The sequence below is a fragment of the Lagopus muta genome, chromosome 1 (genome assembly GCF_023343835.1).
Source record: "Lagopus muta isolate bLagMut1 chromosome 1, bLagMut1 primary, whole genome shotgun sequence".
NCBI classification, from domain to species: Eukaryota; Metazoa; Chordata; class Aves; order Galliformes; family Phasianidae; genus Lagopus; species Lagopus muta.
The window spans coordinates 135,339,776-135,354,746 of NC_064433.1; the positions used below are offsets into that span (position 1 = coordinate 135,339,776).

The window sequence follows — 14,971 nt, forward strand, 5'->3', positions numbered from 1 at the left end:
CGTCCTTTATTTTTTCCGCCTTTCACTCTGAAGAGATAAGTTTGTTGAAATTGATCTAAAACCTGTCTGCAAACACTGCTATGAGAAAATGCCAGATGAATTTAAGCGACGCCTTGCCAAACGGGAACGTGAAGCGAAGGAGAAAGAGAAGCAGAAAAAGAAAAAGCCCATCTGTTTGTAAACTGTTTTTCTTCTCACCACCACCTGTGCTCCTTTCTTCTTTGGTCAGTGCTACGGATGCTTTTACTTAACGTTTTTGCATGCGTTCATGGCTCACAGCCAAATATTTTTCACAAAACTGCAACTTGAAATACTGTTATGTTATTCTTTTAAGCTCTGTTTGCTTAGCAATACAGCTGAGTTTGAAAGATTTTTTCAGAGACACAGTTATAAATGGGGCATCACTCACTCAGAGTATTTCAGTCACGGTCTGCAATGTGTATGAGCTTCTGAAAGTAGTTTCATACATGTGTATAAAGTGCAGTTGCATTTTTTTGTCTGCATGCATTTAATACACCCTTTATTTTCTTCAGGATCCCTTCCACTAAGACTTTGTTTTCTTGCTATGTCATTTTAGAAATAAATTTGTGGAGTTTGATATGAAGCCTGTCTGCAAAAAGTGCTATGAGAAGTTTCCTCTAGAGCTGAAGAAAAGACTGAAGAAATTAGCTGAAACTGTGGGAAGGAAGTGAAGACTTCTTGTGCTCTCCCCTTTCCTTATGAAAATGTTGTATCTGTTACTTGGGAGGGACTCTGAGGCTGTAATCAGACAACAGATTACAATGCGTGCCTTTCATCTTGAAATGCTCCATTCTCTCTGTGAGTACACGTACAAATACAGATTTGTTGATAAACAGACCACGCTTCTGTCAGCTCACCTGAGAGGTTTCTGACCCTGATAATGCACCCACACAAGAGGGCCATTGAGCACAGTAATCTCTGAGGAATTTTAGATTGAGAAAATATGCTTGTGAGTACCTGCAAAAGCACATTGTGCAAACAGGCCCAACGTTATGGGCATGCAGTGTCATTTATAGTAATGAAAATATCAATATGCAAATTTATAGTAATGAAAATATCAGTATGCAAATGAAGCATGCATACAAAATTCCCCGTGGCCTGGGCAAGAAACCAAACAGACCTCATTTCCCGGAAAAATAATGCTTAGATTTCAGGTCCAATAGTCCCACTGAGGAGCCTTGTTGAAGGTGGTTTGAAAAGTAGCGCCTTTCTAAACACAGTCACTGTACAAATGACCTGCTTCCATAGTTTGTACTTACACGCTGAATCTCTGTGCATCAGCCTTAGCATGAAATGTCTGTATGAAGTCTAATTCCCACTGCAAGAAACAAGTATACTCAGATCTACTTGAATTTTGCTGTATTCCATTCAGAATAACACATTCACTTTTATATAAGCTCTTGCCTTTGATTTACTTTTGGTGCCTTATTCTGCCGGGCCATATGTAACAGTGTTCCATTCAATATATATCTATAGTTTTATTTTTATTCCTTATTTTTGTGCAGAAACTCTGTATGAGGTATTTTCAAAAGATAACAGAATTTGCCTTAATTATCCAGGATGCAAGAGGAACTTTGCTTTGGGTGTGAACACCTGAGGTTGAAGTTTAGCTTCTAGGCTTCCCTGACTTCTGGAACAGCAATGAAAATGCGTATTTGAGTTAACTGGCAATATTACTTTTACACTGTGAGTGTAAATATGTGAAGTTTGATCCTACTGGGATCTGTTTCTTCAGCCATCTTCAAGAACTGTGCTCACAAATCCTCAGAATTCACTGCAGTGTGCTTGTGCTTGCTTTATACTATTGACTTCTGTCCATGAAAGTTTGCTCTTCCCTTTTCTGTCAAAAATACCATTACTTAGGAATTCTTGATGGTACTGTTATCAAGTATGCAAACCTTTTTTTTTTTTTTCATATTAGAAACACAATTTTTATATCATTACTTCATAGCAAGCAAAATTTTCTTTCCTGTTTATGGAAAAACAAATGCTTTAGAACATCTTTCCAGTGTCATCAATAAAGGCTAATGTTATTAAAACCTGTATCACCTCTTTTATGTGAGTACTTGAGATGGGTGGAAAAGCATCTAGGCAGCCTTCCTTCACTATGCTTCTACCTGTGACTATCTGTGTAAAACTCTTTTACTGTCCTGACTTAGAGGAGACATCTGCCTGTCCTAGAAATGCACTTTAGTTTTTAGGTTTAAAAAATAAATTATCATTTGTTTCATAACCAACAGCTGGATTCTTCTGGATATTTTCTGATTGGCACTGTCACCAGGTTTTCTGAAAGAAAGGAAGTTCAAAAGCACATCTTCCTCCCAGATTTTGCTCTCTACTCTTTTCACTGTAGTGTAACTTTCATCCCAGACTTGCCATTTAGTGCTAGGTAGGGTATTTTTTACTTCGTGGTTATATACAGTTATCCCATGCAATAACACTTCAGTAGCAGAATGCAGTCATTGCTGTGTTCATGACTGAAAATTTCCCCCCAAAAAAAGACGTATGTAAGAAGCGTAATAGTAACACTGTTGAGATTTTGGACTGTGACATGGATTCAGCCCATCAATACTCAACAATGATTCCTTTACACTGTAACTCAGTTCAAGTGTGTTTGTTTTGTTTTGCTTTTCCACATTATGCTGACCATATGCACAGCCTTACTGCTGAGGGAGCTGGGAACAATCCCTAACTTGAGGCTGCACAGTAAGCTCTGCCTCGCAAGGTTACATCCACACCTCACTCACAGTGTGTAGCCATCAGTCTCCCCTGGGCTCTGTGGCAGTCCTGGGGCCCTAACACAATGTTTTCTGCTGTTTCTTCAAGTTAGTGTTAGTGAACACGATGTGCAGTAGCAGCAAGGCAGTGGTTTCTGTGCCATTAACACAGGTGTGTGTTTCAGACCCCACAAATAGCATCAAGGCTGTCTTGGGGCTTCAAAGCCTGTTGCATCCCATAAAGATTTCAGAAGGAAGGGACTGTCAGGTAGTCCAAACATCTGCTCCAGGCAAGTGTGACTTTCAAAGCTTCATCAGTACTAAAAGTTTTACCTAGCCAAGTTCTGAGCATCTCCAAGGAAGAGGTGATTTCACAGGCCTCTGTGGGCAACAGTTCCAGTATTTAATGACCTTCATGATGAAGTTTTTTGTCTGTATTCTTGTTTCCCCAGTGGAATGTTGCTCAAATTCACGCTGCTCACTCAGCAGCTGTCTTTGGAGTAAACTGTCATTGAAGTAATAACCATGGATATTGTCATCAAGAGCATTAATTAAAAGAAGTGCAAAACAGAGCCAGGGAGTGAGCTAGCAATTAGGCAGCCTGGACAATTACAGGTCTGGTGCTGAAGTTCACTTCCTGGCCTGTCAGTACTGTAAATACTTCACATAGATGTACGTGCTTTGAGGCTGATTTTATGACAAGAAAGACCCTGCAGTGTGTTCAGAGAAAGACAACGAAGCTGTGAAGGGTCTGGAGCACAAGTTTTACAGGGAGCAGCTGAGGGAACTGGGGTTGTTCAGTCTGGAAAAGAGGATGCTCAGGGGAGACCTTATCACTCTCCTGATAAGGTGATGAACCGAAAGGAGGTTGTGGCGAGGTAAGGATTGGCCTCCCAGAGATAGGATGAGAGGGAATGGCCTCAAATTGCACCACGGGAGGTTCAGATTGGATATTATTAAAAATTCATCCTCAGCAACAGTGGTGAAGCAATGGCACAGGCTGCCAGGGAGGAGATGCAGTCACTGTTCCTGGAGATGTTCAACAACTGTAGATGTGGCACTGTCACATCCCACCATAAGAGGAGGGAAAAGGTGACCAGATTCATGAATACCCCCAGCTAGATTAAGGCAGAACAATGCACAGATTTCGTAATACATCAACTTTAATGAAAATCTATGTACTACAATTATCCCATAATACTGGCACTCTAACAGAGCACTTTAGAAAGCCCGGGGAGGTACCTGCAGGAGGAAGGACCTGCGCCTAAAGCCTTTCTGCCTCTGGCAGCTGCAAGCCCTGTGCTCAGTTCCTATCAAGGTAGTCAGTGTTTCTTGGGTACAGCAGCAGCCTTAGGGCTTAGCAATGCTGGGCGGGGTGCATTTGTGATTCTCTCCCCATGAATGAGACTTCACCAACTTGCAGCTTGGTGGCCCCACTTTGCTTAGAACCGGCAGAAAAACAGATCAGCCCCTCCAGTGAGCAGCAGCCAGGACTCCCTGGCAGGAGCTAAAGCACGGGGCGGCGCCGGTGCTCAGAACCACAAAACTCAGAACATCGCTTTTTAAGCCCCGTCTCCTGGGTTGGCGCATCTCGCCATCTTACAAGCTGCTTCGGACAGAAACCAAGTATTTCTGCTACTCGCGGTGCCTGGAACCCAGAGCTCAAAGCTCGTCGTCTATGAATCCGAACAATAAAGCCTGATCGATGGCTGGCGGGTGACGCTGACATTCGCGGTGACGCAGCACGGCCTTACAGGTGAGGAAAACACCTCAGCACGGCCTCACACGGCGCTGTTTCCTAAGACCGCTCGAGGGCGGACAGGCTGAGGACGGCACCGGCGGCGCGCCGAGCGGAAGCCCGCGCCGAGCGGCGTAACGCTCCGTAATTCAGATTCCCGCCGCCGCGACAACCAACCGCGCACCAGCCGCTCACACTGCGCATGCGCGCGTTCGGCGCGTGCACCGCCCCACGCCGGGACTGTGACGTCGCGCGTCGCCGCGATCGGCAGCGGAGGGCGTTGCGGCGTGTGTGGAGCGGGAACTTGCGTAGCGTACGAGTGCCGGCCTTCCGCCGCTTGCTCTTTCTCCTGGTGAGGCTCGGCGCGGTTCCCGACGAGGAGTGCCGGCCGGACGGCCGGGCTCGGCGCCATGCTACGACGCACGAAGCCCGAGGTGGAGAGATACGTCGCTTCCGTGCAGGCCGCCGCCTCCTCTCCTAGAGAGGTGAGTGCTTGGGGCCCGGCCGGCACCGCCGGCGGCGCTCCCGAGGCCTGCCCGGGCCGCGGTGTGTTCCGCTCCCCGTCCGCCCCGTCCTTCCACTCGTCACGCGGGTGCCGGGCCCGAGGGGTGGTTTCGGGCTTTGCCGGGGCCCGGGATGGCCGTCGGGGGCCGGCGGGCCCGGTGCGCGGGAAAGGCGCTGGGCTGCCCGGCCGGGCGGCGCTTTGCTGCCTCATCCCTCGGGTACGGGGCGGGGGGGTCGTGGCGTTCCCCCTGCCGGGAGCGCTGGTGAGTCAGAGCTTGCTGAGGGGCTCGTGGAGTCGTGTGGGTGGGGAGTCGAAGCCGAGGGAGGGAGGCCGCGGATATACTTCCTTGGAAGCGTGGTTTGCTACCGCTGCGCGGCTCTTAAAACTGGTGAGCCCTCGGTAACTTCCGAAGGAGCGCAGCGGCGTGGTGAAATACGGATCCATCCTGTTCTGTGGGAATAGAATGGCGTGGGTTGGAAAGGGCCACCATGATCATCTAGTTTCAACCCCCCTGCTATGTGCAGGATCACCAGGCTGCCTAGAGCCACATGGAGCCTGGCCTTGAATGCCTCCAGGGATGGGGCATCCACAGTCTCCATGGGCAACCTGTTCCAGTGCGTCACCACCTTCTGTGTGGAAAAACTTCTTCCTAATATCGAACCTAAATCTCCCCTGTCTCCGCTTAAAACCATTCCCCCTTGTCCTATCACTATCTATTCCCCCTCCTGTTTATATGCTCCCTTCAAGTACTGGAAAGCCACAATGAGGTCTTGCGAGAGTTCCTGAGCTTCCAGACTTTCCTCTCTTGAGGAACCCAAATAGGGAATGCATACTGTTAAGCTTCTGAATTTCTTTGGTGTGTTGTGTGGCTGTTATTCTCATCTGTGTGACAGCGTTGTGAAACGTCAGTAATAAGAGAGGGAGTGGTGGGGGAAATAGCTTTGCTGCTGTGCGTTAGTAACTGGGCAGCCAGACGATTCCCTGATAGCTGGAAAATGGTGTGCAGGTCATGGTGAGCTGACTGATGAGGTTCATAGGAGCAGTTTCATCCGGAAAGGTCCCGCTCTGCTGCTTTGAATTGGTTTTATTGCAGACGTGGAATATTCAGCAGTTGTGTAATGTGAATGCACACTGTGATGCAGCAGGGCCTTGATGTGAGTGTAAGGCCTGCATGAGTCCTCATTTTGATCTTCTTCAACAGCAGTGGAGTTGTCCCTTCACTTTGTTTGGTTGATTTTGATGCTGTTTAGGCTGCACAATGTTGAATGTATCGCTGCTAAATTTGGAGATAATCTTCAACAGTGTTGGTATTCTTGTGGAGCTCAACGAAAAGATATTGCCTCTCCTTTAGTAGTGCTCAAGGCCAAGTGCTGCGGGTTTGGTTTCATCTTTTCAGTGATGCTTGTAACTGGCTGTATAGCACAGTCAGTGATGGAAGTAGTTACTGGTTTTTCTGGGGTGTTGATTTTGGAGAGGAGGGTTGTACGAGGCTGTAAGCATTTATTTTGAAGTTTCTTTCCAACCCTGTTTCCAAGGAGATGTCTCGCATGATTGCACTCTGTGCATGTCAGTGTATCCATGTTTTACTTCAAAATACAGACTAAAAAGTAGGAGACTGGTGTTCCTTTGAATCCACGTGTAAAAATTTTTCAGGAGTAACCTGGGGGTAGGGAGGGGATAGGAGACTAAATTCAAGTGTCTTTAGATTGTAGAAGTTTGTTTCACATCTGGAGTCCTAGGTGTAACTAGTTCCTGATTCCTGATTCTCAAACAGAGGCTACTGTGGCAGTGATACGTGGACCCCAGGTTTTAGGTTTGTCTCCTGGTTCATGTTTACCATGCAGTTTTTGCTCATGACTTCCTAGTTCTCGAGCTCATTCACACAGGTAAAAAAAAAAGTTTCTTCAGTGCAGTAATTTAGTGCTGATGTTATCAGTCCAAGTGAACTTGATCTTGAGGACTCTGTGAGTGAAAGGTGAAACATACCTCTCCACAGGTATTGACTGAAGGGCAGAACAAGGAAATAAAAGTGAAGATTAAAAAAAAAAAAAAGAGGACGGGCAAGAGATGAAGGTGACAGAAGCATGAACAGGAGGAGCTGGACTCTTAATTTGTGGCATCTGTTTTCTTCTGCAACGTAGATACATTGCAAGAAAAAAAGCTGATCTGTAGCTGGCCCCATTCTTCTTCTCTGTTTAGTCGGAAGTATTTATGAAATGCCAGTAACCCCAGTTTTGCTTTGGTAGAAGCCTATGCCAGTTATTGGGGAAAAAACATTATTTTCTTAATCCTGTATCTTTCACAAACAAAGCCCTGAATAGGAGGAGTGAACTGGAGCTGGTAACTATGAAGAAACTGTTAGAAATATGATGCATCCCTGAAAAGAAAGGTCTCCCTGTTCAATTACTTCAGCAGTACTGTATATCTAAAATGTACCTGTCCTGTTTTCTTTCCTTCAGAGATCGTTGAAAGGATTCCTTTTTGCTAAGCTGTATTTTGAGATAAAAGAATATGAACTTGCTAAAAGGTAATAAATGTTACGTATGTTGTTCTGTTCTTTAACATGTGATAGAAAAGCTAAGTGAAGTGGAGCGGAGAAATCAAAACCATTCTCATGCTGTTCTGAGGTAGCAGTGAATGGGAGAATTGGATGCCGTTTAAACCTGCCTAAAAGAGCAGCCTAAAGGATGGGTAGTCATAGTGTGCTGTAAGAACTCACCTGGCTGGAATGTCTTTTATGCCACTGTGTTACGGCCTTCGTGCAGTTTCTGTGAACTACTGCTTTATTTAATAAAGGCCAGTACTTGCAGGCAAATATGTAGAATCTGTACATGTAGAGATAATGTTGTTCCTTACTTGAAGGTCTAGATCTTGCACCTAGAACTAAATATGGATGGATGTCCTGTATGACAGATTACATTCCCACATTAGCTACAGGCTGTGGGGGGTCTTGTATTACTGAGCAGTACTGATCCTTCTGTTTTGTTTTTGTTTTGTTTTTTAATTTACTCTGTAGATATATTTCTACTTATCTCAGTGTCCAAGAGAGAGATCCCAAAGCTCACAGGTTTCTGGGACAGATTTATGAAGCTCAGGATAACATAGAAAAAGCTTTTGGGTGTTACAAGGTAAGCACTTCCCTCACCTCCCTGATGTCCTGCTTTATTCCATCTGAAATGGACTTGATCTTTGTGCTGCCTGCTCTGATTTTCTTCCCACTGGACGAAGAATCTGTGACCCCTGTAGAATTCTGTAGTAGGGATTATGGTAACAGCAGTAATGCAGCTGCTACTGAAAGACTGGACTGAGAGTGTTTCTCAGTTGCACAGTTTGTTTTTTGATGGTGGTGGGCTTTCTGTTTGTTTGTTTCCTCAGAGGTAGAGGGGACAGGGCAAACACAGTTTTGATTAGGCAAGTGTATCAATGTGAAATCCAGTCAACGTTTCGTTATTTGGGCTTTGGGGAGGGAGAGGATATGCATAAAAGTCTTGTTGCCACTCAGTGGAGTACTGTCAGTCTTCCTGACTTAATTCTGATTTTTCAGAAGCCTCCACATTAGGTTAGACTAGAGATACTCCTGGTCCAGTGGTCTGAGTAGAGCAGCAGCTGGTGGTAGAGGCAGAGGAGCTGTTTTGGCATTATTTCTCTTGTGGTGTTCTGGATTCCAGCAGTTGTCTGGGTGTTAGAAACCAAGGGTGGCCTTTCAAAAAGGAGACTTTTCTGAAAGTAGTGAGAAAATACTTACTGATAGTTCTAACTTGACTTGCTGGGTCTGTTTATTGGGGGCCATATTTTCTTTCTTGTTCTGTATGGACTGCAAGATCAAGTTACCAGTAAGCTTTTTTCTTGTGTTTGTGCATGGGAAATCCAGCGTTCTGTGGAGCTGAATCCAATGCAGAAAGATCTTGTGCTGAAGATTGCAGAGTTGCTGTGTAGTAACAACATCACTGATGGAAGAGCCAAGTACTGGGTTGAGAAAGCTGCCAGGCTCTTCCCTGGGAGTCCTGCTGCTTACAGACTGAAGGTAAATTCCAACTTCTAATCTCTGTTCTGTGCCTAGTAGAAACTGCAGTTTCTGTAACTGATGGGAAAACCATGTTAGTAATAGTATCCAAGAAGTCAAGATTAGATTAATATTGCCTCTATTATGAGACTACACTGCTTTCTAGGGTTTTTTTATTTGAATTAAAAGCTGTAGAATGTAGGAGATGCTGTTATTCCCAATTACTGTGTAAATGCTTTCAGTCATACTATCTCACTTTTGTGCAGGCATTAGTTTTCTGTAGTGCAACAGCAATGAAATGGAAGTGTTGGGAGGCTTGTGCTTTGGGGTTTTGTGTGTGGTGTTTGCTGGGCTTTTTGTATTTTGTTTTTTTTTTTTTTTTTTTTAGCCTGTTCTGTATCAAGGTGTGCCATCTTTGAACCAAATGATTTGATGATCTTAACTTAGCATCTTACTTAGCATCTATGTGATGCAAACTCTAAAGTGGTTTGGTTTTTTTTTTCCACTTATGAAATGTTGTAAAACACTCTAGGCCTCAACAGCTTTTCAGAGTAGTTTGAGTAATGTAGTCTGTAGTGGCAGTGAGAAAACAGGTGATGTAGCTGCTGAAAAGGCTCTCGTGGAGAATGAAATGTGAACATGTTGCCTTTGTATTTAATAGGAGCAGTTACTGGAACATAAAGGTGAAGATGGATGGAATCAGCTCTTTGATATGATTCAGACAGAACTCTATGCGAGACCAGATGATATCTACCTGAACATCAGACTGGTTGCTCTCTACCGTTCAAATAATAGGTTAAGAGATGCTGTGCTTCATTGTCAGGAGGCAGAGAAGAAAATACCAGTAGACTCAAGCTTGGAATGGTGTTCATGTGTCATAAAGACATTTGAGGTATTGAATCATATTTTGATCCTGCCATCATCTCCCATACCCTTGAAACTGGTGTTATTCTCTTAGTAACGTTACAGTGGCAGCTAATGCTCAAGTGACTTAATTCCTTCAACTGTGATGTTTGCCAGACCCAGTGATTTACTTGGGATTTTCTTAAATCTTATGGAATTGTTTAGTTTCTAGCTGAAGTACTAAGTTAGATACAGCAGCTCTGTCAGGGAGGAAATTGCTCAGGCAAATCGTTTGTGGACTTTTGCTGCTGAAGAGTATGTTAATGTCTCACCTGGGAAACTGGATTATGGAGCAACGTGTTCTGGAGAAGCTCTTGCCTTCCTAGGAGGAGGGTGGTTCCTTATTCTCTGATGAACTTTATTCTTTAGGAATACCTTGAATCAGTTCGAGACTTGGAATCTGATAAGAATAATTGGAGAGCTATCAAGAAAGATCATCTGCTGGCCTATGCTAGCTTTGTTAAAATGACACTTGCTTCCAGAGATGTTCGAGAAAGCAGAGAGGCACTTGAAAGGTATCGTTTTAACTTTTCTGTTTTTTTAAAAAAAAAAAAAGAAATTGAGTATTTGTTTTCTGGGTCACAGAACATCCAGCAGACATAATTTTCACTGAGTAGCCATTTTGTGAATTGGAGGGGAGTTCCTCTGTAGTAGCCACAGAGAAAAAATGTTACTAGGCTTGATCTCCAAGCCATGTGTCTGCCTGAGCTACAAGCCTTAGAGACGGCTGAGTGATAGTCTGTGCCAGTTATCTTTTTTCACTGCAGCATGAGAGTGTTGTTCTTGACTTCAGCTGGTTTACATTTCACAGGCACTTGTGGGTCAGCTTTGTCCTGGTCAAGTCAATACAACACATACTGAAACAACGAACAATTTCCCGTGTCTAGTATAAATGGGAGATAGGAAGCCACCTGCATTCTCCTTGAGGGAAAACTGATAGGGTCAGCTAATCCAGCTGACTTCAGACTGTGTCATGTGTGCCACAGCTGGAATAGTACGAAACAATGTTTGTAGCCATTTATTTTAAGATTTGTGTTCCTTTATTTCCATTACTTTCTCTTTTGTACTGACTCCTATTGATTTCACTTCAATAAACAGTGTTCAGAGCTCTAGGAGCTCAAGACTGTTGTCCTGCTCTTGTGCAACTCAGGTTTAAGCTACAGAGATGGCAGTAGCAGTTGAATTATCAAGTCACTCCATTCATGGCTAAATAACACTGGCCTGAAGCACGCAATAGATTTTATCAGGGCTTTGCTGAAAATGAATTTTGTCTCCATTCTAGTTTTGACCGTGTGCTTCACTCTGTGAAACCATATGTGAATGGACCTGATGAGCTGTCTCGTACCTTCCTTGAGATGAAAGGACACTTCTACATGCATGCTGGAACTTTCCTACTGAAAATGGCCCAGAGCAGTGAGGCGCAGTGGAGAGATGCATGTGAACTTGCAGCATTGTGTTATCTGAAAAGTTTCTATGTAAGTCACTGTTCAGTTTGTGCTTGTAGTTGTTGCGGTTCTTGAACGCTCTCGCTGTACATGCATTGAACACCTGTATTCCAAAGATGAACTGCTGTTTTTAAGGCTGTCTCCTCACCAAATCTTCCTCTTCCACAATTCTTTAAAAGATTTCAACTGATGTGCAGAAGGTGTCTCTTCAACTGTTTCACTTGTCAGAAGTAAAATGACTCTTAGGAGTGTATTTCCTGCAGGGTATGCCCTTTTCTGTAAGCAGCTAAAATAACTGATATCAGGGTTATTGGTGTGGGAGAGAGGGGGATGACCTGAGTAGCTCTCACACACTTACTGCATAGATAGCAGAGCTGGATCAAGCTTGTGTGCTCTTGAAGGTATTTGCAGTTGGTTGATGACTCACCTAGTGTCTTGTTCAGGAAAGAAACAACCTTGTTTTGTAACTTCTGAGGCTAACTGCAGTGATTGCCTTTTTGTTGTGAAGAAGCTGTAACAATTCTTTCTTCCACAGGTACCTAAACCAAAGTCCAAACTAATAAAAGGAGATCCTGCTGGGCAAGACATGCTGGAAATGTTGGCCTGTGACCGAAAGAGCCAGTCTGGTAATAAAAATTAATAATTACAAATGTTGCATAGTTCCATTTTAGTTTTATGAGTAGTTGATTTCAGAGTTAATGTCTTGTTAAAGAACACGTTTGGTGTCTTGAAATATGCTATAAAACTTTGTATATTTTGGCTACGTATGAAAAGCAAAACAGCAGCTTAATCCTGACGTGTAATGGACTTTTTATCTCCAGGACATTAAGATAGAATTTAATTTTTAATGTCTATTTGCAAGCAGTGCTGGTCCCAAGTACAAAAGAAAATATTGCTCTTTCTCTGTCACTTTTGTTCCCTTCTTGGTTGCAACAGGTTTGCTGCTGTTTTGTTTTGTTTTGAAAGCAGAGGCAGTCTTTTTCAGTCTTTGCTGTCTTTTGTGCCCTAGATGAAAACAAAGAAAACACCAGGCATCAGGCTGAATTCATCCTGAATAGATGAGATTGACAGCTACTTATTTTGAAGACCACTGTAGTGCTCATTGTAATAAAAGTACATAGTAATTTTGGCAAACTGGATTTTAAAATGCTTTGGGACTGCTGTCAGCCCATATACTAAAACACTGGCTTAATTATAGGGAGAGTGTAACTTAGATATATCATAAATATCATAAGGGGAAATCCTGCTTCCCAGCCTCAGGTAGCAAAAGCAGCCCACTGCATCAAATATTGTTGAGTGTTCTTCTGTGACATTGTGTTTCCTAGGTCACATGTTGCTGAACTTAAGCCACGGCAAGGAAGACTTTTTGAAAGAGATTGTGGAATCTTTTGCAAACAAAAGTGGTTTATTTACGTTGTTTGAAAGCCTGTTTGGGAGTGGAGCTTCTAGAGAGAGATCTTTCCTTGGCACAGATGATGTGGGAAATGTCAGTACACAAGCACCAGTTCAAGGAGAACTGAGTAAATATGATATTGGTAAGAGATGTTACTGAAACTCAATATGAACACGACTGCGTTAGAGGTTCTTGTACAAATGCATCATTGGCAACAAAAGACAAGTGTCTGTAATAGCTGCTCATCGTTGCTCTCATCAGAGAGTGATTTGTAAGGTTTCACTTTCAGCTGTAGCTGAGAGGCAGTATCATCATGCCAGGTTCTGAAGAATTTCTCACATACTTCCTGCTTCCACACTGTTGTCTTCTGGTCTGTTCTGATTCATTTCTAGTTGAAGCTGCCTGTTTAGCTTTTCGTGTTTGTACACTTGTAAGTGCTAATAGGAAGGCACATACTTCTTCATGTGTAATCTGTGAATACAGGTTACAGTAAAGGGTTCCATAAAAATGAAATAATTCCAGGAGGAGTTGTGAGCTAGTGAAATCTTTCTGTTTTTAAGCTGAACTTGACGATGAGGGCTTGCTTTGAATTTGGGTGTAACAAGAGTAGAATGCTAGTAGTCTTCTACTTAGCTATTAGTGGTCAAAAATATATGTAGACTATTCAAACTAAAACTACCGATCAGAGTGCAAAGCAATAAGGCTTATGGCCTTTCTCTTGTTGAATATATATGTATTTTACATATTAAAATAAAAGTTTATGCTATTATGGTCTCTCTGAAGAAGTTTGTTCATCATGGTTTTAAGTACAAAATTAAAAAAGAAAAACAAACATTTATTGCACATAGGCTAAAGATTAACCCCATTAGAGAAGTATTATATTATCTCCATTTTTTTGCTTTGACAGAAAAGGTGAAGTATTAATATACTTTGCTTGTGCACTTTTATGAAATAGATATTATTGTTGGGTTGTTTTTTTAAAGTTATTTATATAATATAAACCGGAGCAGGAATCAGTTGAAGAATGCTACATCTTACTTGAACATTCTTAGCTCCAGCTTGTTAGACAGAGGCAAACAGGTGGGAGGAGGTTGCTGGGGAAGCCCTTCCATGGGAGAAATATTCAGAGCTCCTTCTCTTGTAATGAAACCCAGCTTTCAGATGCAGGTCTTCCTAACTAGGACGCAGATCCTAGCATCTTACAACCTTTGTTTTTGCACAGGTGCTGTTCGAATGCACAGTGGCAGTCTCCAGCACCTTGTTTGGCTTGGCTTGCAGTGGAATTCTATGTCAGCGTTATTCCCGCTGCGCAAAGTATTAAAACAGCTTTTTCACTTGCCGCAAGAAACATCAAGGCTTGAAACAGATGCTCCTGAATCCATCTGCCTGCTGGACCTTGAAGTAAGTAAACTTTCCCAGTTCTTCAATGCATTTAAATGCAAGATTTTGGGTACCTAATACTTTGTTTGTTTATTCTTACACAAACAGGTTTTTTTACTTGGAATGGTGTTCACCAGCAACTTACAATTGCAAGAGAAGTTTAATACTCACTACGGCACACATCAGCCTCCATTCTTACCATTGCTGCTGTGCAAACAGTACTATACTGAGAAGCAGAGATCCTGGTGGGATGCAGTTCGTACTCTGATGCAGAAAAAAACAACGTAAGGCTTCTTCAGTTTGGAAACACTTGAACCAAACTTGTAGACAGCTTCTGAATTGATTCCCATAGGTTGTGTAAAACGAGTTCCTTTTGTTTGACGTAGTTTGAGCATTAAAGGTTTGGTGCTGTAGGGGTGAGATGCTTAAGAACTTTCCAAAAACGGGCTTTACGTTTCTAGTATTGTATTTGTCAATGGCCAGCTTAGGACTAAAACTGCTTGTTGTATTCATCAAAGAAATAATGTGTGAACAGATTAAAAGAGAGGGACTAATAATTGAGGAATATTTCTTGTAATATTCAGGCCAGACTCAGCAACAAGACTGAAGCTTCTTGTACAGCATGGATTAAGTACTCTGCGAGCCCTGGAGAAACACGGCCTTCAGCCTGCCTTAATTATCCACTGGGCAAGAAGCCTGCAAAAAACAGTAAGTGAAGATTATTTGTGAATAAGTACCATCTGTTTTTCTCTAATTTTGCAAACTGAACTGGCCAAATAAAATCAGATGAGAATGTAGTATTGAGAGCTGCTGCTAATTTTGATAGGAGGACTAGAGCAACTAATTTATCTGACAAGTTTTCTCTC

At 43.0% G+C, this 14,971-nt stretch overlaps 1 protein-coding gene across 47 annotated transcripts in view; it reads left to right on the forward strand.

The window, feature by feature from the left end:
* The window catches only part of LOC125688938 (E3 SUMO-protein ligase RanBP2-like), a 180,385-nt gene that overhangs the window by 146,696 nt on the left and 18,718 nt on the right, over positions 1–14,971 (forward strand). The window contains exons 1-12 of one of the 47 annotated variants that reach the window (XM_048935878.1): positions 4,699–4,961; positions 7,441–7,508; positions 7,998–8,109; positions 8,853–9,005; positions 9,646–9,876; positions 10,257–10,402; positions 11,170–11,362; positions 11,868–11,958; positions 12,658–12,867; positions 13,948–14,126; positions 14,214–14,389; positions 14,690–14,813. The exons of the other annotated variants lie outside the window; for them this stretch is intronic. Coding sequence (XP_048791835.1) covers positions 4,887–4,961; positions 7,441–7,508; positions 7,998–8,109; positions 8,853–9,005; positions 9,646–9,876; positions 10,257–10,402; positions 11,170–11,362; positions 11,868–11,958; positions 12,658–12,867; positions 13,948–14,126; positions 14,214–14,389; positions 14,690–14,813 — 1,758 coding nt within the window. The 5' untranslated portion in view covers positions 4,699–4,886. Of the gene's footprint in view, positions 1–4,698; positions 4,962–7,440; positions 7,509–7,997; positions 8,110–8,852; positions 9,006–9,645; positions 9,877–10,256; positions 10,403–11,169; positions 11,363–11,867; positions 11,959–12,657; positions 12,868–13,947; positions 14,127–14,213; positions 14,390–14,689; positions 14,814–14,971 lie in introns of those variants that run through there. 47 annotated transcript variants of the gene reach the window in all.